The 22,247-nt window shown below is 40.3% G+C and overlaps 1 protein-coding gene across 9 annotated transcripts in view; it reads left to right on the forward strand.

The window, feature by feature from the left end:
* COBL (cordon-bleu WH2 repeat protein) overlaps positions 1 to 21,744 on the forward strand; it is a 211,184-nt gene extending 189,440 nt beyond the window's left edge. For 8 of the 9 annotated variants that reach the window (XM_030011755.1, XM_030011752.1, XM_030011760.1 and 5 more), the window contains 5 exons: positions 8,436 to 8,539; positions 9,794 to 11,805; positions 12,429 to 12,548; positions 14,687 to 14,938; positions 20,424 to 21,744. In XM_030011755.1, coding sequence (XP_029867615.1) covers positions 8,436 to 8,539; positions 9,794 to 11,805; positions 12,429 to 12,548; positions 14,687 to 14,938; positions 20,424 to 20,441 — 2,506 coding nt within the window. In that variant the 3' untranslated portion in view covers positions 20,442 to 21,744. The remainder of the gene's footprint in view (positions 1 to 8,435; positions 8,540 to 9,793; positions 11,806 to 12,428; positions 12,549 to 14,686; positions 14,939 to 20,423) is intronic. The other variant, XM_030011753.1, reaches the window with a different exon arrangement.
* The last annotated feature ends 503 nt before the right edge of the window (positions 21,745 to 22,247 follow it).

The following is a 22,247-nucleotide window of genomic DNA, read 5'->3' on the forward strand; positions in this document are numbered from 1 at the left end:
ATCCAAGTACACATATTAATTAGCATGTAGAATATCAAATCAAATGTCAAAACACTCTAGTTCTACCCTTGGCTCTGCCTCTAACCTGCTATACCATCTTTGTCACTCCGCCTCTGATATCCCCTTCAGCCACTGACTCTTTTTTTACGGTAAAAACCATAATGCAGCTATCATATCTCATGATATGTTTGTACAGTGCCTGGTGGAGCAGAATCCAGACCTCAGCTGGAGGTGCCACGGGCTAACCCCATATAAATAATTGACTACATGCAGCGTTTGGCTGTGAATGTTTTAATATTAACTGCTGACTCTGAACACTGTACTACATAGTTCTCTTTCTTCATATCCTTCCTTACGGTTGATTTCTTTGTGTTACGTATCTGTTCGCCAAATTTTAATATATAGTGTTAAATGAGTAACAAGAAAACCACAGAGAAGCTGAAATGTTGCTTATGTAGCAGTAAGTACATCTCATGATCTCACAGTGTTGCAACTCTGTCCTCCCATACCCCCTCCTTTCCCATCCCTTGTGTGGTGTCATCACGCAAGCTCCTAGGGGCAGGGATCAGACAATTTTATAATCCTATAAAGCATCATGCACACCTACTGTCTGAAGCTTTATAAATAATTACACATTAAAAATTATGTTAAAATAATATTATTAGGGGTGCTAGGTCACACACTCAAAGTCAGGTAACATTAATATTAAGGCTGTTTGTGTAACCTTAGATTCCCCCCTTTAACCTTAATTCCCCCCCTTTTGTGCAGCATGATAAAGTCTCTAGTTAAAGTGATCATACTCTGTTTTGTTTTATTTTCTTTCTAAGTTTCAGAGCTCAATTAATAAAGCAGGTATACCACTCTTCACTCTCAGTTAAAATTCTCTTTTGGAGACAGGACTATTTAATTTCCTTTTGCTCTTTTTATCTTACTCATCACACTAGTATCCATGTGCTATGCAGACTGAAATTCATTTCTCTGCACAGTACTCACTTGAGATGAAAAGGTGGCGTTACCCTGTTTTAGAGAAGGAGAGCTGATGCACAGAGAGTCAAGGCAGACTAGTGACTAGTTAGACCACACGACCCCTTTTTTTCAGAGGACTGACCATTAAATAGCATTTCATGTATCAGAATGCAGCTCTCCTTTTCCTCCAAACTCTGTTCTTGGAAGACATATAACCATTTTGGCTGAAATAAAATAATAGAATGATCGTGGGCATGATATAAATTGTCGAATTTGGACTGCCACCTAGCAAAGATGTTTAATTTCTCAAAAGTTACAAGGAATTGAAATCAAGGTTTTAAAAGGGATCTTAAGAGTGAGTGGTTCCACCAGCCTCTCTGAGCAGGGAAAACACTTTAAAATACAAAACTTTTTTTTAATTTTGAAAAGGTTTTGAATGTATTAAAGTATTTACCAAATAAAAGTACTTTAAAATGTAAAGGGAACTTGGCAGTTACAAAGCTAAATAAATACAGACTTGTCTAGGACAAAAAGATAAAATACCTTCCGAAGGTCTGAAAGGGATTTTCCCCTCCCTTGAGTTTCTGTTTCAGTAGCCATGAGAGAAAAATATTTTTTCATGTACAGCTAGTGGAGGGCATAGGGTGGGGGTGGGGGAACCCTCCTGAGATCCGTTCGTGCTGTGGGTCTGGACAGGGATAATCCCATTTCCTCCCTTTCTCTTGGAAGAATTTGTTACCTTTGGCTCTGGTTGGGGTAGTTGAAGCTACTGGGAGGAGAAGAGTCCTCTTCGTTACCAACCTGAGACATGCTCGCTGTTTGCTACAAAACTGTTAGGGTTTTCATGAGTTAGTTTAAAACAAAAGCTTGAAAGGATAGGGGTGGGTGAACTTGTTCTGCTTAATTTTCAGTCCATTCAAATTCAAATGTTACAAGGTTTTGTATTCCACTTGGGAAGGACAGGAGGGAAAGAGAAGTCAGTAGCTGGAGAGAATTCAGTGATTAAGCTGGTTGGAGGAAGAACAAATATAATAGTGAGTGGCAGAAGGTAGGCAGGAAGGAAAGAGAAAAACTGTAATGAAAAATAGCAGTGTATGTGTATGTATTATGTATACCTCTGTGCACAAACACGTTCTATATAATTACATGTCACTTGTAACCATCTCTGAGAAATATGGGAAAGTTTTATTCTGTTATTTCTCTATAGGATAGGTTTTATTTTAGCTGGGTAGGCACGTGTTTTACTTTTTTGAAAACAGAAATGTAGTTTTAAGGGGGAGTAAGGTAGAGAAACAGTTAAAGCAACAGGGAGAACTTCAGGGATGAAAAATTACTTAATTAAGACCCAGATGTCTGACAGATTTGCAAGCCTCTGCTTCTTACATAGTTTTGCTAATTTCCTTCCTTATCTCTGGCTTTCCCTTTCCCCTCGTTCCAGAAAACTCTTTAAATTTGGATACTCTCATGCGCTTTTTTGCTGGCAAGATCTTCATGGAGGGAATGATATTATGGTTAAGTAATAGATATTCACAGTCGTTACAGAGCAAGAATCCAGATTAGCCTTTCTGTTAAACTCATCCACTGGAAAAATGCCGTATCCTTTGGAGCTGTAGAATATTTTACATGTTAGGAAGCAGCTTGGTTTGCTAAAGGTGTAGTGCAGGCTTCCAGGAGAGAAAGCCTCTGGTCCTTGCTCAGTTTCTTATTTCTCTGTGTAAACCAAGAGAAGTCATTTAACCTCACTGTGCCATCTTTTAGCTCGCAATGTTATATTGCACAGGTGATGTGGCTGTGTTAAGATTTAAATCGTGCAAGTCCACTTTCCTGACTATTTCTGGCAATGCTGTCTGCCTGCGGGCTTTCCAGTTGAGAAGCTGTTGCCAGAGGCCCGTGCAAGGAGGGGGGAGCGGGGGCATGCTTCCAGCTGTATAGCAACTACAAGCTGCTGCTTATGGAGCAGGACCTTGGAACTGACATGTGTCGGGGGACTCTGGAAGCTTAAATCACCCTGGTACGTAACAAGCTTAGAGATTTCTAGCATTAAAACACAAAATGATACTAAGCAAAAGCATTTTCATTTGCTTTCTGTTTAGATTTTTGATCAGTAACCATGGAGGAGGACTGCAAAAGGACCATAAACCCAGCTGCTGCTGAAAAATTACTTCATTTTCCTCCTCATCTATATTTGCAAGTTCTTATTTTTAATTGGGTGGTGTTACATCTGAAGGCGCTACTGGACCTGTGTGTTCTAGGATTGGAAAATAGTTTTAATTCAATCTCTGATGATCTTTATTCGGCACAGATATAAATGCTGTCTAAAGACCTTTGTAAGTTTGATGCAGTCGTATAGGAACACAGACTAAAATACTTGGAATGGAAATGATACCTGTACCTTGCTCTCAAAAAGTATGTGCAGCTTTTTTTTATTGCTCATTGAAGAACATAAAAAGCAGGTTATCTGGTGTTCGACAGAACATGACCCTGTGCTTTTTCCTTCTCCTAGTTGCGTCCCACTTCCAGAAATCTTGCATCGAAGACAAGCGATGACTTTGCTATCTAACCAGTCCTAAGTTGGTGGCTCAGTCTCCAAATTTTGCATTTTAACAGGCTTTGGTCATTCGAACATTAAAACTTTATGCTCAAGTTCACAGTAGGCAGCAGAAATGGAAAATATCGCTGGTCAGGTCATAGCTTAGGTGACCAGAAAGTCCACAACTTACACTAGCTGCTCTCCTGCTCGTGTTATATTCCTTCCTTGGAAGGAAATAGGAGAAAGTCATCTAGCCTAAGAAATGCAAAGAATGGAAAAATGGTTCCTAAGGTTTTGTAAACTCTTCATTAATGTGGAAAATAGTTACCTCCACTTTTGAAGAGTACCTGCTGCATCACTCACAAAAACAAATATATAAACACCTTGAGTTTACTTGATGCCGTCTTTCTGGCCTGGTTGAATAGAGAGGTGTATTCAAAAAGCTTCAGCCATACTTTCTACAACTTAAAATCGTTCAGCGTCAGTCTCTTCTTTAACAACCACCTTGATATACTCCAGGTAGAAGCATTTTCTTTCCAGCATTTGTGTAAGAGGAGAATAGTGTGGATTTATTCTGAAGAGGACAAATTTGGATCCGTACAGACGGGTTAATGTAATTCCCCAGTATCAAACTGAGAAGAGCTGGGAAAGGAGCCCGGATGCTCCGAAGCCCAGTCTGGAGTAACCATATCAGCTTTCTGTGTGGGTCAGTCCCTGTTAGCTGCCTAAGACATGTGAGAAGCTGAATGCTCTTGATGTCCCTTGAACTGCCTCAGAGTAGTCGCTACGTCCCTGCGTGTGGTACTGCGCGGTGTGCCTGTCTGGATTTGGCTCTGTTATTTGCAGTGGCTCTGTCTTCCCTCCCCAGCTGGTAACAAATTCACAGGAGCCACGTTCTCAAGTCTTTTGATACAGCAAACATAGTGCAAAATGAGTGAGACTTTCAGGTCATAGTCAATTAACCTGAGAGATGTCTACTGCCATTTATTCTTGCCTGCTGCCACTCCAGCAGGACATGGGTCTCCCTCTCTTCCATATTATGTCTGCCAGCCCCAGACAGATGTCTTGAATATCCTACGGTATTTCAGATGGCACTGAGTGCGGAGTTTGGATAACTGGATCTCTACCTCAGTCCCTTCTCTGCAGTTTATGTAGGTCTGTGTTGTATTTAAACAGTTACGGTAGGAGTTGTGGTCTCTACCTCTGGTACCATACATGAGGCTCACCAGAACTCCTGAGAAGTGCTCGAAGGGACTCGGGTCAATTTTATCATTTGCAGACCCCCAGGTAAAGCGGCTCTAACTATAACAAAATGGCAGCTTCTGCCATTGCAAATCCACTGTCTTACCACTGGTTTGGGTTTCTTTTTAATGCAGCATTTCCAGCTAGGTTTATCAGAGAATTTTCTCTCTTAGAATGTAAACTTTCTTATAAACGTCCATCTCCCATGGCACTAATTTGATGAAATGCTGCTGTAAGTTTAATTTTGCCTCCAACTGCGCAAACGACCGCCGAGGAGTAATTATGCATTGTAGCTTGAGCTCAGTGGAACACTAGAGGCTGTAGTTTAGTAGTCATTTTGCACCGTTCTGTGCTCTTACACAAATCTCTGCTAATCTACCTAAGTAATAAGTGCACAGGCTTCCAGGAACCGCACACATTTGCCATTTCGAGCTTGGGCTAAATGCTCACAAGTGCTGTATTTTTAGCGCCCCACGTTTTACCAGAAAGGCAGCATAGAGGTTATCAAGTTCTTCCCTAAGTCAAAAAATGTGTGTGAGAAAATACCACTGGTAATGTTTATTCAGAATGTAAAACGTGGTATTGGAATAAGTCATATTTTTCTTGGATTCTCGCCAAAACAGAGCTGTCAACAAAAGAAAAGTGTATAGGGTTCGAAGGGAAGGAGGCTGTGAAAAAAAAATTTAGAGGCCTTTTGCTTTCCTTTCCCAAATACTGTTGTGAGAAAGAGTCTCCTTAGGCATATTTATAAATCATGTGAGCTACTGGAAACTGCCAGACCTTCACCTCACAAAACACGTATCACATTTTAAATTCCCGATGCTAAGAATTTTAAGTAAAGCCCTGTGATTAATCTATACCTTCTGGCTTGCTTTGTAGGTGAGTTTGGAGATGAATTGAACAATGGCTCTTTTAGGAATTTGGAAATGCAAAAGAAAAGATCTGCTTTTTCTGAAGCTCCCTCTGTAAGAGCAAATAAGAATCTTTTCATTTTCACTGCATTGTTCTCATTCCTTCAGAAAAATTCTGTGAATTGGATGTTATTATCCCAGTTGTCTAGATAAGGAGATCGAAGCAGAGATTGAGAGGCAAATTGTGTATAGTCACTGCATAAGTGCACAGAGGATAATGAAGGAGACCTCTGCTGATTGTTGTGCCCATCAAGGAGAAGATAATTTTGCTAAAAGGAGTCACTGAAAGATTCCTATTGATGGACGTGAGAAAAGAGCTGGTCAGTGCAAAGGACCTACGCTGCATGTTTGGAGCCCAGGAATCCCTGTTCCAGTCCCAGATTTTGGCTGTATTGTAGAGCAGTCAGGTAATAGAAAGATACGATCAGATACCAAAAAGGTGGTGAGCTGGCATGGCCTTCATGAAATTAGGTCTTGTTCTCTGATAGATACAGGTTTACACATTTTTCTTCCAAGGTTTTGGAAACAACTTCTTCACAGTAGCTTAGAGAAAGAGTCTCAACGTGTGTCACTAATTTGCTTCTAGCTATGTACAGCTACCCCACACGACCAGCTTTGTAAAGAAGAAAACAATATTTGCCTTCCACGCTGAATAGACTTGTTGCTTAGCTGGTGCACAGTTTGACTGATTCTCCCATCAGAAATGCTCTCTCTGAGTTCGCCAATAAATTGTTTTAAAATGCACTCAGAAGAGAGCAAGTATTTACTAATTTTATAAAACTTTCCACTGCAGAACCAATATGAAATTCAGTCAGTTCATTCTTTCTGCCACCTTCAAGTTGAGAATTTTGTTTGCCAGTCTTCTTTCCCAATCCAAATGCTGCAGTAAGTTTAAATCTTTTTGTCAGATGGCTCAGATGAGTAATCTCATTGATTTGTGTGCGTGTATGCTTCAGGGTACAGTAGGACTTCAGTCTAACAGCGCCAGTTGCCTCCGCTGGAGACCTTGACTGATTTGTGCCATCTTTCTCTTAATCCATCAGGGGGAAAACTCAGTTTACCATGAGTCTTGCAGTGTGGGTGCTGAGCCTGAGCATCATCAGTTCACATTGGCTTCTGGGGATGTTCAGGGCCTGTCAAAGCTCAGGTCAATGGCAAATGTTGGAAGAAATTGTATTCCAGTCACAGAGCACTGTATCTCTTCCTCTGTATTTAAACAACCAATACAGATTTCTGTCTTAGATTCCAGTTTAGGAAACCACTAAGGCACATATGTAGCCTTGCCATCTTGAATTCATCCCGTCTGTATGTTCAGATACACAAGGATGTGTACGTGAAAAAAGCTTTGGAAGGTTTCTTTGCAGGTGTATTTTGCTTCTTTCATTGATCCCACATACATGAAGTCAGCTTTTTAAGTGCAATGCAGTTTAGGTGCAAGTAGAAGAATTGGGCTCCAGGACTACTGCAAAAGTCGAAAAGAAAGAAGAGGTGAATGCTAGGTAAATAAGTAAATAATGAAGTAAAATAAAATAAAATACCCGATGCTTCAACATGTGCTTTCAGTTGCTCCATGTAAGAACAAGGAAAAATCAAACAATAAAATAGCAAAAAAGGAAGCTACATCATTAGACATAATTTAAACCAATGTCAGGAAACATCCCTGAATTTTTACTCAGATTATTATCTTAAAGGGCAGCAGAAAAATGGCATTTTTTAGGTAGTGTTTGGTAAACTACCAAAAAATGTCATCTGTTACTGTATCTGTACTGCTAAGAGTTTGATCTTGAAGAGGACAAATCTGCTTCGCCTGACCAGAGTTAGTTTAAGTGTGGCTAGAATGGAAAATTATTTTTTCCATAGGCTAATCACAAGGGCAAAACTTAGATATAGTGTCACAGACAACAATGTCTTAAATGCGGGTGAGGAAGAGGTAGCTAGAAAAAAATGAATTGCCCAATGTGAAATCCTAGCTTCAATGATTTAGATAGAAAAGCTCTGCTGGTCAAGATTTTTCTTCCTAAGAAATAGAAAGTCTGTTGTATAACAGGTTGCCATACGTATTTTGTTAATTTTAGTTATTTTTTGTTAGGATTTTTCTTAGTTTCATCTTCTTTTTCTTTTTTTTCTTTTAATAAGCCAAGACAACACTTGGCACTCATTCTGACTTCAGGCTTCTTTTAGGTCATTGTACAACTTCATCAAAAACCATGGAGTTATTTTCTGGCAAAATCAGGCCCCTTGATAAGTTTCATTAGAAACAGCTCTCAAGGGATTAGTTTCCCCTTCCTCCTCCCCTCCCTCCCTTCAGGATGCAGAGTGATTGTCTAACAGTACTTAGCTGTATTTATTTTTCATTACCATGCAATTTTTATTTAATTAAGGTGCAGATATATTGGCACAGTGGGTGCACAGGATGGCTAGTGATCTGCTTTAAAATTGTATGGATATGCAAAACCTTTGCCTTGGCATATGCTGCTTTTCTGCAGCCCGGCTGAATTGTGTACTTCACAGCGAAGCCAGACCATTTCTTTGCAACAGGCTTTATTAACCCTAATCTTTTGATCGCCAGCACACTGAGTACGCTCAGGCACCACAGAGATCCTTCCTAGATGTGGATGTGTCAGTGCGGTGGTGTGCGTCTCTAAGGCTGCTTATTTTTCATACTTTGGGGAATAAGTTTTAGAACCCTAGTGGAACCAAAGGGGCTGAAATGATAGTGGATAGCAGAGCAACAGTGCAAAGCGAAAAAAGGGGGAGACCCAACCTTTTTCTCCTCTTTCATTTAGCAGGAGAGATGAAGAAACAGCTTTGGCTAAGCATGAGAATGAGGATCTATTCATTGCTGCACAACTCCAGCAGACTTTGGCTGGCCTGGATGAAGATTTAGAAGGTAGGGAAGTGTGTTACCTCTGAAGTACAAAAGGGAGAGGCAGATCCAGGAGGTGCAGAGTCAACTGTACTCCGAGACATCTGCACATTTCTCACTAAGATCACTGAGAACAACTCACAGGTCTGAGGCAGAATGTGGTCCACTCAAAGTGGCTGCTCTCCGTTTTCTTCTGGGGCAGCTGCTCTTTATAGGCTCACGCTGAATGTTTTTCAAGCTGCTTATCAGATTGTCGTTGTATTTCGGTGTCTGCTACCAAAAAAAGATGAACAGCAGTTTATGGACACATTTTATGGCCCAAATTTGGTATAATTTCATTGACTTCAGTGAAGCTAAATCAGTTGTGAATTTAGCTCTGTGTTTAATGAACAATGCCTCTATTTTGTATTTTATCATAATGAAGTGGAGAAGGGGGCGACATTTTTGTACCCAATGCCTTCTCTGCATTAGCAGCCATATTTTAAAGTTAAAAATCGAAAACCATGAAAAGAAACAGTGGGAAGAGATAAAATGTCATATTGTGCTCCTCTTTTTCCTACTGTGAATAAAAATATTTCTCTATTAACGGTTTGTCACCAATGATGTTGAATGCTTTTTTAAAACTTCCCATCTTTATTTCAGTACTTCCGCAGTGGACTTGATTCTGATTTAATTTCTGTGAGTTCTCTAACACTGCAATTTCTTAGCTTCTGTGTTGTAACCGTTGATATATACCAGCAAATTTGAGAGGAGAGTTAAGCTTCTTGCACAGTGAGGCTTCTGGAGTCACTGGTAATGAAGGGTGAGAAGAATGGAGAAAAAATACAAGTACTGTTTCTTTGTTTGCTTGCTCAAGGAAATCCTTCAGCTGGGCTGTTATTACTAACTAGGTCTGGGAAACATAATTTGGAGTTGCTCGCTGTTTCTCAGAAATGTTTCTCCTTTGGAGTCATGTGGTGAAATGTTTATCACTGAGAGAAGTTAGTCAAAGATAAGGTATGAACAATAGATTAAATTCTGCTTTCAGCTGCATTTGTATGTTTCCCACTGGCTGAAGCAGGAGGACTGCAGGAATATTTGGCTGATCCTAATCAGCAACCAGACAATAAAAAGGACCCAGATCTCTCCTTTTTTGTAATACAGGCATAAATATATTCCTGTTAGTTTTAGTGTAACTAAAATATCTGATCCGCTTAAGCTTGTACTGGCTGTTTGTATAATTTAAAGTCATACTGCCTAAATACTGCCTGTATGTAATATTGTATGTGTATTTTGCAGCACTGGATGGTATAAGTAACTCTGACTCCGAGTACATCAATGAAGCATTGAGCCCACATATAAGAAAAGTTGAGGCTGCCCAAGATCTTACCATTTCTGTTCCAGTAACAGTCATAGATGATGCTCCAGAAGTTAGCACCTCTAACTCAGCCGGAGATCAAGAGACAGAGACAAATATCGCAGCTGACTCTGTTAGTACAGGAAACTTTAAAAATAAAAACAACAATGCGGGTTCCTTTGATAAGGGACACACAGATAGTGGAGCTGTATGCATATCCAAGGACCTAATACATCAGCAACCACCTGAAAATGAATTCAGTCACTTGCCTGTGGAACAGAGGAGAGATATGTTTGAATCTCTCACATCCTCCTTCGAAAAAAGAAATGAAAAGAACTTAAGACTGGAACCCCCCCCAAAACATGTTGCGAAATCTGAGGAATGTAAATCTAAGCTGACTCTGTCTCACTCCAAGGTCACAGCTGAAATCAGTACAGCAAAAGAGAAGATAAATCCATTTAACGAATGTAGTAACAGGGAAAGATCTCTGAAAAAAAGTAAATCAGAATTAGAAATCAAATGGCCACCAGCAAAAAAAATTGAAGTAGAAGAAATCCCATCAACACCCACATGGTGTCATCGTGCCCAGAATTCAGGAACAAACTACGAACCTAAAATGGGTTTGACAACCTTTAAAGTTGTCCCTCCCAAACCTGAAGTAAAACATTTTGATAGAGGAGTTTCGCTCTCCACTGGTGCCATTAAGATAGATGAACTAGGCAACCTTATAGGCCCAAACACTGGTGTCAGTAAGCACATACCAGGTACCTCTACTGATGAAAGTGAGGAAATTCATCTCGGGAAAGTGAAGGCATTCTGGAGGTCAAGTTCTATGGAAAAGCAAAGCGATGACTCTGCTGAGTATCTTCCTAAAAAGTCAGGAGTCACCACAAACTCTAAGCCCTTTACTATAAAACATGAACACAAACCTGTCTGTCTTGCGGCTCCAAAACCTGTAGCACCACAAACTGTTACTACCCAGGTAGCTGAAAGACAGTCTGAGAACGAAAGGACCAAACCACCTGTTCCAGTTATACAGTCTCAGGTAGCATCATTAGTGGCCCCAGCCATTAATAAGGACAAGCTGGAGCTTCCATTTGTAAAGCCACATAGGAGAACTTCAAGTCAGTACGTTGCCTCTGCCATTGCAAGGCACATCAATGTCGCTACCTTTAATTCTGACTCTACAGAATATCACGAGAAAGATGAAAATAAGCAAGGGGCAGGAGAGGTTAAAACTGAAGCAGAAGTTTCACCAAAAAGATGCATTATTGTGGCCAAATATAGCCCTGTGGAAACAGAATCCGCAGAAACCAGAGAAACGCTTTCAAGTATTTTTACTTGCAGTCAAAAAGCATCCCACAGGTTTACACCTGGTGATAATTCTGGCATGGAAAACAAAGTAGTTAACATCAGGGCACCAAATCAAGCAACTCCTCTGAGCTTCTATAAAAAGAATGCCAGTGTCCCACTTACTAAATCCTCTTCAAAGGATAACAACAGTGCAGAAGATGATCATGGTTTAAACAGCAAACAAAGTATAGCAGAGAAAAGCATGTGTGTTTTGTTTGACCAGAAATGTGAGACTTTGACCCATGCTAATTCGGCCTCATCTCTCAAGTCTCCTGACATCCAAGGAGTCCCGTCCTCTTTCGGCTCATCTTTGCGAGTCACTAAATGGCCTCCTGCTAATGGTGTACAAGTTAGTTCACTTAAAGCTTCACCCGAGCTAAATGGTGCAGCAGCAAACGCACAGTCAGAACAGGAGGAGAAACCTGATGATTCAGATATTAATGCTACCAGTGACCTGGATGTTAATGTGCAGACCAATATCTTTGGACCAAAGAAGAAGTTCAAACCTGTCATCCAAAAACCAATTCCAAAGGACACGTCGCTGCACAGTGCCCTAATGGAAGCCATTCAAACAGGAGGGGGAAAGGAGAAACTCAGAAAGGTAAAGTGGAGACTTTTTTTAGCCTGTTCAGACTGCAGAGCCCTGCATTCACACTGTCAAGACACCAGAGGTATTCTAACTGGTACAGTTGCTGGTGAGCTGGAGTACACAAGGCATTTGAAAAATTTATCATGGCAAAATACAGAACAACCCACTGCTTATTCTGCACATCCTGTATATTATGCAACACCACTGCTGCTGCACTAGCTAGAAGAGGCAGAGGGTACAGAGATAGAGCATAAAAGAGGGGTAATTAAGGTTAGCCTAAGAGCCGAACCTGCATTTCGGTGTGTTATGTAAAAACAGAAACGCGCAGGGTGGAGAAAACGTGTAAATACCTGCAATGAAAGAAAACTGCATTTTATATTACTAGGTGATACTAGTTTGCCACTGACTTCATGCTCAGAGGATATGAGACTGCATCTGTGAGTACAGCATTACTATCTAGACATATCCTCACCGTTCAGTGTGAGTAAGGGTTGTAAAAGCAGGCCCAAAAGAAGACAGACTGATTAGTCTCCATAGCTTGCATTCTGGTACAAGTGCCAAAAATATTTTTAATAGTGTTTCCAAACTATCTCTAAGTAAATATCTAATAACAATTTATTCTTTTCATGTTCTAGGTTTCAGGCGGTGCACTAAATGGCAGTCACAGGAAACCCTCATATGCTGACCCAGAGAATCAGCGCTCAGCCCTGCTAGCAGCAATTAGAGGCCACAGTGGTACCTCAAAGCTGAAAAAGGTAAGAAATCAAGACGGTAAGCGATCTTTTTAAGTGCAGGCTGTTCCTACTGGGTGTTTTGAATAAACCCAGGTACGCCACAAACTAAATGTTGTGCCGCAAAGAGAAAAGTTAAGGGGGGAATAGTATGACACAAGACCTGATCTGACTTACGCAGATAGATAGCGGGTCCGATCCTATCCTCTGCTGTAAAACTTAACACTTTCAAACGGTGTGCTTTTAGCTGAGAAAGTAGCACATAGAAATCCAAACGAATTACAGGGAGTGTATATAGAAGACATCAAATGTTCATCATTTTCACATTTAGGTGGGATTTTTTTGTACTTTAGGAGCATGCAGTTAGATTAATATATTTGCATTACCTACCATATGCATTAAATCCCAGTTACCTGAAAACACCCTAGGGCTTCTTCATGCATGCTGTTTATCTGTTAACATGAGCTGGTGCATGTAAGTTGTATGCAAGTAATTGGTGTTGAGGGAACATCAGCTTTCACCACAGCAGGATGATTCCTTCTGTCTGAAAGATTTACCTAATCTTTAAAGCATCTCTTATTCCTAATAGCCAAAACCTGCATTGTTCTAGCCTTAGTTTTCACTCAGTTCACTAATCCAGCCAAGGATGTGTATTTGGCAAGTAGGTTCCCATTTCCCTCGTGCAGTGACTCAGGCCATTAGCACATACCCAGATAGCTGGCATTAGATAGAAAGAATCTCTTGTCTGTGTTAGGGAATTACTTTGTCCTTCAAATATCTTACTGCCCTTGCTGCAAGTAGGGTACAGCTTCCTCTGAGCTTGAGAGCAGGTTGTGCTAGGCAGCAGCCATCTTCACACATGCTTAACTGCATTCTGCATTCCTTGGGAATAAATGTAAATTTGTGTAAAAGAGGCTCTGACAATGAAGTGGTGGTGTATTATCACAGAGACTTTTTGGATTACTTTCCCCCAGCAGAGAAGCTTTTGCCATCATTTTGAAGGAAGTTGCCTAGAAACCATATGCTGCTTTTTCATACCATGTCACCTGTGCTAGTTAAAGCACTTTGTTTGTATGTGTACAGGGCAAGATACAGATGTGCTATGATGAAAGGGCTGTCCCTTTCCTGTTATCTCAAGTGTTCGTGTTTTATCTGACATGGCATTATTCCCATATATGTTTGTGTTTGTGTACAGTGAAGGAATAGAATACAGGAGCTCTCTGAATGTGGATTATTTGATGGGAGATGAATCCTTTCATTTTTCACTAGAGAAGTTTTGTGCCTCAGTTTCTCTCAGAAAGGAATGCTAATGCATCTGCTTGAAAACCTCCTTCTGGCACATGATACTGAATTTCCTAATAATCACTAAATCATTGTAATTGCTAACAATTTATCATGATTATTACTAGTGATGTTGTTAACAGCAAAAATACTTGTTGAGACAGTTGACAGAAAAGCTGGCTTAGTCTGAAAGATTGCCTCCTCTCCCTGCATTCATTTAAAGTAGGATGAGTTTCCAAGCTGGTAATTCGTGCAGAAATTTTGGTTGCAGAAATTTCACAGAAACACGCTTGGAAGAGCAATCAATTGATTTTGTTCTCAGTGCTTTCACATAGTTCTCTCTGGTCCTATTTTATTTTATTTTATTTTAGTATGGCTGAAAACTTGAGGTTTAATGACATTTTTTTCAATGAAGCCATGTCTGAGAGCTCAGATCTAGAAGAGCCTTCCTGTCATCTGAGATTATTTCTGTGCAGCCCAGACTGCAAAAAGTAACGAGATTCCTGGGTGGCTACTGCAGCCTTAATGTATCTTCCTGATTCCAAAACCCTTGTGGTTGTTTCCAAATGAATACCAAGTCCAACTCTTTCTCTTACCTTATGTGCCAAGAAGAGTTACAGGATGCTGGAGCTTGCAGTAAATAAAGATTTCGTTTCTGAGACAGAGTCAATGCCAAATCCTTTATTCTGGTAATCAGCCCAGCTGAGTGATGTGAGTGAGTAGTAACAGATGTTCAACCCCATGCGCAAACAAAAGTTCTATGTGTTTTACATCACTCAAGCAAAGTGAAATCGGGGTACTGAAAGTGCATCAAATGTCAAATAATTACAGTTTAGTCATGCTTGATATTAATCACCTTCTTTCAACTGCATCACGAGCAGATCTCCTCCATGGCCTCCGAAGAGCTGCAGAGTTTTAGGAATGCAGAGCTGTCCTTGCAGAAGGCCCAAGACCCTCAAGAAGAGCGGCTTTGTATCCCACCCGCCCCTGCCCAGCCGCCACCACCACCTCCCACTCAGCTGGCAGCAGCAGCTCCGAAATTCTCTGCCACGGCTACAGGTAACCCTGGGGAGGCAAGGCAAGCCCTAATGGAGGCCATTCGCTCTGGTGCCGGAGCAGCAAAGTTGAAAAAGGTAAATGTACTTTTATATTTTATTGTGGATGAAACAACCTATGCTTGCTGGGCTTTGAGAGCCATTTATAAGCTGCTCTAGCCACACATTTCTTTCTTCCATCAGAAGAAGGTACGTGCACTGTTTTCTCTAAGTGAATCAAAGATCAGGAATGTATTTCAAACCTTTGAACAGCTATCAAAACATATTATTAAGACTAAAACACACCTGTGCATATATGCAGCATATGAATAGTCAATACTTTTCTTTAAAGAGAATATCAAGAGCATGAATATAATTTCAGAAAGCATTTTCATGCCCCTTTCATTCTTGTGAATCTGAGATAATACTGAATGTCCTTTAGACAAGGTGAACCTAAGAAAGATCAGATAGGAGACCCTGAAGCAAATTTAGAAATAAGTATTCTCTCCTAATTTCAGTAGTGTGTCCTAGACCTTGATTCCCAACACTTACACCTTGGTCGCACGTGCTGAGAGCTGTCAGTAAAACTGTGGGGTCATTTTAATGTCTACCTGAACTTTATTAACTGGATGATGTGTGTTTCGCTTCTGTGGCCAGCTATGGCTCAGTCAGCTCCCAGATGGCTAAATGCTCAGTTGGCCGGGTGTGATTTTTGGAGTAACTTCACTTATCTCTTTGATCAAAAATTGTTCTTCCTATCCTCGAGTTATACTGCATTTCTTGGTAAAGAGAAGCAGATCAACTGGCCTTAGTGGAGTCATCCCAATATCACACTGCAGTATCCAAGAACAGACTTTGATCCAAGGACTTTAGGGAATGTACAAAAGCAGATGTAGTTTTCCCAACACGTGATTTAGCCGATGCCAACCATAAATGTGTAAATAGGCTTTAACCTTGCTTACTTGTCCCCTTTAAAATAATTCAAAAAATACAATCAAATTTTAACATTAAAAAATAGCCAAAAAAATCTTGTTTCTGATAAACCAGAAATTCCACAGAATCTTACAAATGGCACAAACAAATCAGTGTTTCAGTGAACTTTACACCAGCATGCAAACGGAAATCTGGATGTGCAGTTATTTTGCATGTGAAAAATTACATATGTATGATGCATACTATTATGAGGAGTGGCTGAGGTCACTTGGTTTGTTCAGCTTGGAGAAGAGAAGGCTGCGGGGTGACCTCATCACAGTCCACACCTTCCTCAAGGGGGGCAGCGCAGGGGGAGATGCTGATCTCCTGTTGCTGGTCACCAGTGACAGGACACAAGGAAATGGAATGAAGCTGTGTCAGGGGAAGTTCAGATGGGATGTTAGGAAAAGGTTCTTCACTGAGAGGGTGGTTGGTCACTGGAACAGGCTCCCCTGGGAAGTAGACAAGGCACCAAGCCTGTCGGAGTTCAAGGAGCGTCTGGACGATGCTCTTAGTCCTATGGTTTAGTTTTAGGTAGTCCTGAAAGGACCTGGGAGTTGGACTCGATGATCCTTATGGGTCCCCTCCAGCTTGAGATACTCTATGATTCTAAGACTACAAATTATGAAGAAATAATACTCCAGATCACGCCGTTATTTCCCCACTTCGCCAATTTACAGAAAAAAACGGGATTTGGATGTTCAAGAATACTTCATGCAGTTGTTTTCTAGATCTTTCCAAATTCCTTTTTCTTCCAACTACATTACTCTTGCAGAAGTCTCCGAGGGGACCTATAGCCTCTACTCATTAAAACAAGTCTTTATCACATCCTTGGGAATTTATTTCAAAACAGTTGGATAGTGAGTGCAGGCCATGAAAGTAAGCTGGATATACTGATGCATTCTGCTAAATGCTGTGCCTGTCTTCTTTCATTTTCAAGAGGGAGTAATTTTTGGTAGTTTTGACATTGAAATGACGGAAGAGTACATCTCTCATTATATAGGTCTTTTTTGAAAATAAAAGAGAGCAGTGTTTTGTCCAAGACAGAGTATGATTTTCTTATTACTGTGCTGTCCTTGCAGGTATTGGATATGCAAGCTAAGTCTTGCATGTGCCAAAGACATTGTATCACTTTGACATCTGAGATCTCGTGCCCTTGATAACTGATGAAAGTAAAAATGTTGTCAGGTTTCTCAAAGACTCTATCCAGTGCGTATTAATACCTCTTCTAGCTTGCTGCATTAAATGAAAGTCGAATTCTGATCCTTCCCTGCAGTTGGACAACCTGTGGCAGCAAAAGTTGAACCTGTAGAGGAGAGAGAATACATGATAGCTGCGTATCAGGGTTTTTTTCTTTTACAGCTGAAGAATGTGTCTCCAAGGAACACTGAGTTTTTTGTAGACAGTGGCTGGCAGGTGGTTTTGTGCCAGGGCTGAAGCAAACTTTTTTCTTTGTTTTGCCTCCTCTGTCAAAGATCTATGATGTTGTGATTTGGAGAGCTGAGCACAGAGCCATTTTTGGCTTTGCTTTCTAGAAGATTTTGGTGGCAGCAGCTAGAGAGCAGAGTAGGTAGTTCAGTTCAGTAATTGCATCTGTTTCTCTTCCATTGTCTTCTCAAAGTTTTCTGCGACAAGGGCTTCTGATGGTGAAGTCATTTATTTAGCTAGTATTGTGGGGAACTGGGAAGAATCTGCATTGCTTAGTTATGTATGACTCAGTTTGTGCTTATTTATGAGGGGTTATTTGCAATGGAAGTAGATCAAACAGGGCTGTTGGGAACCAAACGTAAAAAGCAACCAATTGCCTAGATAAGGAGCATCCCAGCAAACATTTGAGCTCTATTAATATCTGTGAAAAGGCAACTCCTCCACTCCACCCCTGATTACACAGCTGTTTGCTAAAGTCATGAACTTTAAGGTTAAAAGATCCACTGTGCAGGAAGGGAGGAGAGAAATTGCTGCAGCCTGACCTTGCCTTGCTGAGAGTCAGGGTCTGCACAACATAGGCTGTAATTGGGTCGGCCAAAACAAACCAGAGCAAAAACAGGTAGCTGAGGGAAATGCCAAGTATAGGTAAGACAGTATGCACATAGGTCTCCTGGCTGTTCTTTAATCTATTTCTTGGAGTACTGCGCCTGCTTTGGTAAATAAATCATACTTTGTTTTGAAGAAACAGCTTCTGTTTTATTGCACACTGTTGCTGTCCACAGACTCCCGAAGGAAAATTCTTGTGGGTGCCAAGCCCAGTTGGGCTTGCTCAGTAAAATGGTTCATCCCCAGTGCAGTGCAGTTCAGTTCAAAGACCTGCCAGAAAGTGGTTACCCTACAGATCCTACCCAAAGGGAACGGAGACGAGACGCAGACCTGTTACTGGAAAAGGATGAACTTACCAAACTGGAAAAGACCTGACAATGTGCAGGAAGTAACCTTTTTCTTCAGTTTTTCAAAATGGTCTGTTGAGGAAGCTGGCGGGTGCTTAACACCTCCAAAGTCTAGCAGCAAGTCAGGGAGATGGCATCAAGTAAAGCCACCAACCGGGGTGGCTGACCTAGTGCCTTTGGTGGGTCATTGTCTTGAGAAGTGGATGTGTCTCGCTAGTGAGGAGCCTGCTTCCCGGCCACGCGGTCTGCCTCCTGCACAAAGGGGAGCCAGTTGATCTAGGAAATAAACAGCTGACCTGAGACCAAATTTTGGCTAATTCTGGTGAGCAAAACTCAGGTCATAGAGCTGTACCGTTTGAGCTTCTGGTGTTGAAAGTGAACGAGTGTTTTCCTTAAATTGTATCAAGCGACTTTTGTCGCAATTTCACATACTTAAGATCTTTTATGTCTAGTTTTTAACTTTCTATCTCAGAATGTGCAAAATAACCTAGCTATATTTCTGAAATTCTGTATATCATCGCATGTGTCTGTGTAACTTGCCTTGGGATTTACCATGATTATCTGTGGAAATAAACATAACTACGCATGCAAATAACCATTAGATATCTAGCTGTAGGTATAGTTGCAGCACAAGCCCATGCAGGATTAAAAATCTTACCCAACAAAGAGAAGCTGTAAAAGTTGCCTTTGCTTATATGCCATCTACCCATTTTAGGTAGAGTTGTACCCAGGGATTTGGTAGAAATATTGCAGGGGAATGTGCCTGCACGAGGCAAGTCATATGTCTGAGGAACAGGCTTTTGCTCGTGGTAAAATGATTGCTAAAAGTGGTAAAAAGACCACTTTTTAATGGTACGTGCAAGAGAGATTCTACAGATTGCACATTTTCCAACAAAGATTGGAGCTGCATCTAAGCAGCCTTTTCTGTTTGCTTGCTGCGATTTTGAAAATTAATTTGGCTCCATCACAGTATCCACAAGCATTCAGGCCAGTGTTCGGCATTGACATTTAGTCACATGAACTCTTGATACGCGCAGTGTATCATTCAGTTGGTAAAGGAGCCAGGTAGGGTAATTACTGCAGCCATTACAATGAGTCCCTGGTATACGCTGGGATAATTTGAAGTTGGTTGCCAACAAGTAATGCATCGATCTGAATTATGGCACACTGAGTATCTTCCAGGAAGCATGGCCTAGTTCCATACCTTTATGTCAAGCAGTGGACTATTCTTCTCACATAATCAGAGATACATAATTGTGAATGAAGAAGTACTGTTTCATATCATCAATGTGTGTGGGTGCAATGACAGATTACAAACTCAAAGCTACAGTTGACGTTGGCTTTGGTATGCTGGAAATGGGGCAGGAGGCCCCACTAAAAGGTTGGCCAATCTTGATATACCGGTAGTCAAATGAGCCTATAAAGTGATTCTAGTTCCCGTGCACAGTGAGAGGCAGTCGTTTGCATGCTGTTACTCTATTTGAATTGAAAGATAAAATTTCATTTGAACTCTTCACCTTGCTAATAATTTATACTGTGACCTATTTTTTTCCTCAAGAATAAAGCTTCTGCCATGGATACTAAGGCCAAAATGGAAGATTTAGACTCGATCAAATACATTATTCCTGTTTAGCTTTTGTGGTGACCTTAACGTATATCTCTCTGATAGAATCAAAGCTCAGTAACTTTGATTTTGGAAAAGCACCCTAGCATATGTATTCAAAATAAAGCATATGCTTAGATGTCCTGAGGACTGGGAAGGAAGATACGCATTTGTTTAAGTATTTTCCTGAATCAAAGCCTTTGGGAGTTTCCTTCATTCAATCAGGAAGCAAAGTACTCATCAATTGATTTTTATGACCAGTGACAGCTAACCGATACTGAACAGATTTTGACAGTCGGATATTGCATACTCCCAGCCTGGGTTTCTCTTCATTCCACAAAATCAAGGAAGTTCACAGAAAAATACATCACCTATGTTCCAGTAATCATGTAATTGCAACTGTAATACCTAAGGATGTATGAGGTGTGGGGTTTTTAGGGAAGGATAACACCTTTCAGTAGACCGACTGATACAGGCAGAAAAAAGCAGATAGGCTTTAAGTAGTCTCAAGGAGCTGATGAAGAGACCAGGCTTGAAAATAGCCCCACAGGAGAATGTTTGGTTAACAATGTCAACAGTTGGAGGTTTAAAAATATCTTGAATGATCATGTGCTTTTCTTTGTTATAGGTCCCTCTGCTCGTTTGAATCATGTCTAAAGAACAGGTAATTGGAAAATCTAACCCCGTATGCACCCATAATCATCATTCAAGGTCTGAAGTGGCAGAAAACATTCAAGAAGTTTAGTTGATTCTCTTGTCTGCAAGCCAAAATAAGTTGTAGTTAATTTTCTGTGTGTTCCTGTATAATGGTTCTAAGGGGAAAATACGTTGCTCTGCTGTAAAGCTTCTGTGCCAAGGAATTGTGTTTTGCCTCTGAATATTTAAGGTTGCCAATAAACTATTCTTGTTGGCAGGTTAATAAGAATATAAACACTGTGCAGTCCTGTGTTAATACTTAATTGTGTTTATGGGCAAAATTAAAAGACTTTGCTAGCTATCTGAAAAGTAATACTCATTTCAAGTTGTTAAAAATATGTAACTATTTCAAACTATTTACTTGCTTCTTATTTGATTTGGAAAAGGGCTGTAAGCGATTAGGGTGAAAACCAGAATAAAGATCCATAAAAAACAATCACAAGAAAAAAGTTATGGTACATTATGAAGAACCTAAATTCCATATGCTGGAGTCATTGGTTTTTAAAAATTAGATGGACTTTATATCTCTCGTGGAGCTCTGAGAAAGCAGGCAATCAATAATAAATGTGAGACAGTGTCTATTGAAGAGTTACTTATGGGATATGACGTATAGAATGCTAATACGCAGAGATATACTGAACCCTAGTAACATTCATGGCATTTTAAAAATACAGAGACACCTTAAAGGATCTCTATTTGCAGCAGACTGTGAAGGTTATAAATAAGATTCAGAGTACTGCGTAGGGGTCCAAGATTTCAAGTTAATTTCTGCACTGCAAAATGAAGTGAAGCTGGTTTGTGTCAGTAACCAGGACTTTTGTCATCTCTTGTTCAGGTCACGCATAAGTTGGCCCTTTGTTTCCAATTCGTATTGCTGTTGTATGTTGTCTCACAGGTATTTATAACAGCATCTTTTTCAAATGTTAACTACTTTGGTAGTTGTTGTTGTACATATTTTGAAAATATTTCATTAAATTGATTAACTTAAAAAGGACAAACGAAAATGCTGTTTCACATTTCCTATATTGTAATGAGACTGAAGAAGAGGAAGTTTGTACATTTACATTTTTATGATCACAGACCGGAGTGGTGGCAGATTCTTTTTTTTTGGAGCTGAAATTTAGAATGTATAGCTATGTAATGTTGAAAGCACGAGAATATTTAGCCATCTGCATTTAATGTGACTATATATTATGTATTGTAAAATACTGATGTCTGTTAGTGCCACAAATAAAAGCAAAATCAAAACCTGACATGGCTTGAAAGACTCTTTTTGCCAAATGTTTTCTATTTACAGAAAGAACTTAGAACTAGAGATGGACTTAAGCAAACCAGTATACTGTGTTTAATGTCTCAGGTCTAATGTAAAATGTCTCAAGCCAGGAAAGAGCTCACAACTAATAATATAGGAACACAGTAGAAATCACCAACTAGAATCAAGATGTCAGAGTTATATACATTTCGATAATAATGGAGTACTGATAATGATCCCTTTCCTCATTAGGGAAGCTAATATATTCAGCATTAAGGTGCTCTTGTCACTCCCTAGGATAAATAAGATTACCTTTGTTGACTGGTTAGCCTTCTTTTGCCTTAAAAGTCTTCTCAGTGTGCTTTAGGTCAGAAATAGTAACATGTTAAAAATGCTATCACAGGAAAGGATTTGGTCACTCCTAAGCTTGAATGCTGCAGGTAATCCCACCAGCAGCAAATACAGCTTCCTTGGTTAGGTGCTGTAAGACAAAATTCAGTGCAG

This window comes from Aquila chrysaetos, chromosome 4, assembly GCF_900496995.4.
Source record: "Aquila chrysaetos chrysaetos chromosome 4, bAquChr1.4, whole genome shotgun sequence".
NCBI lineage: Eukaryota > Metazoa > Chordata > Aves > Accipitriformes > Accipitridae > Aquila > Aquila chrysaetos.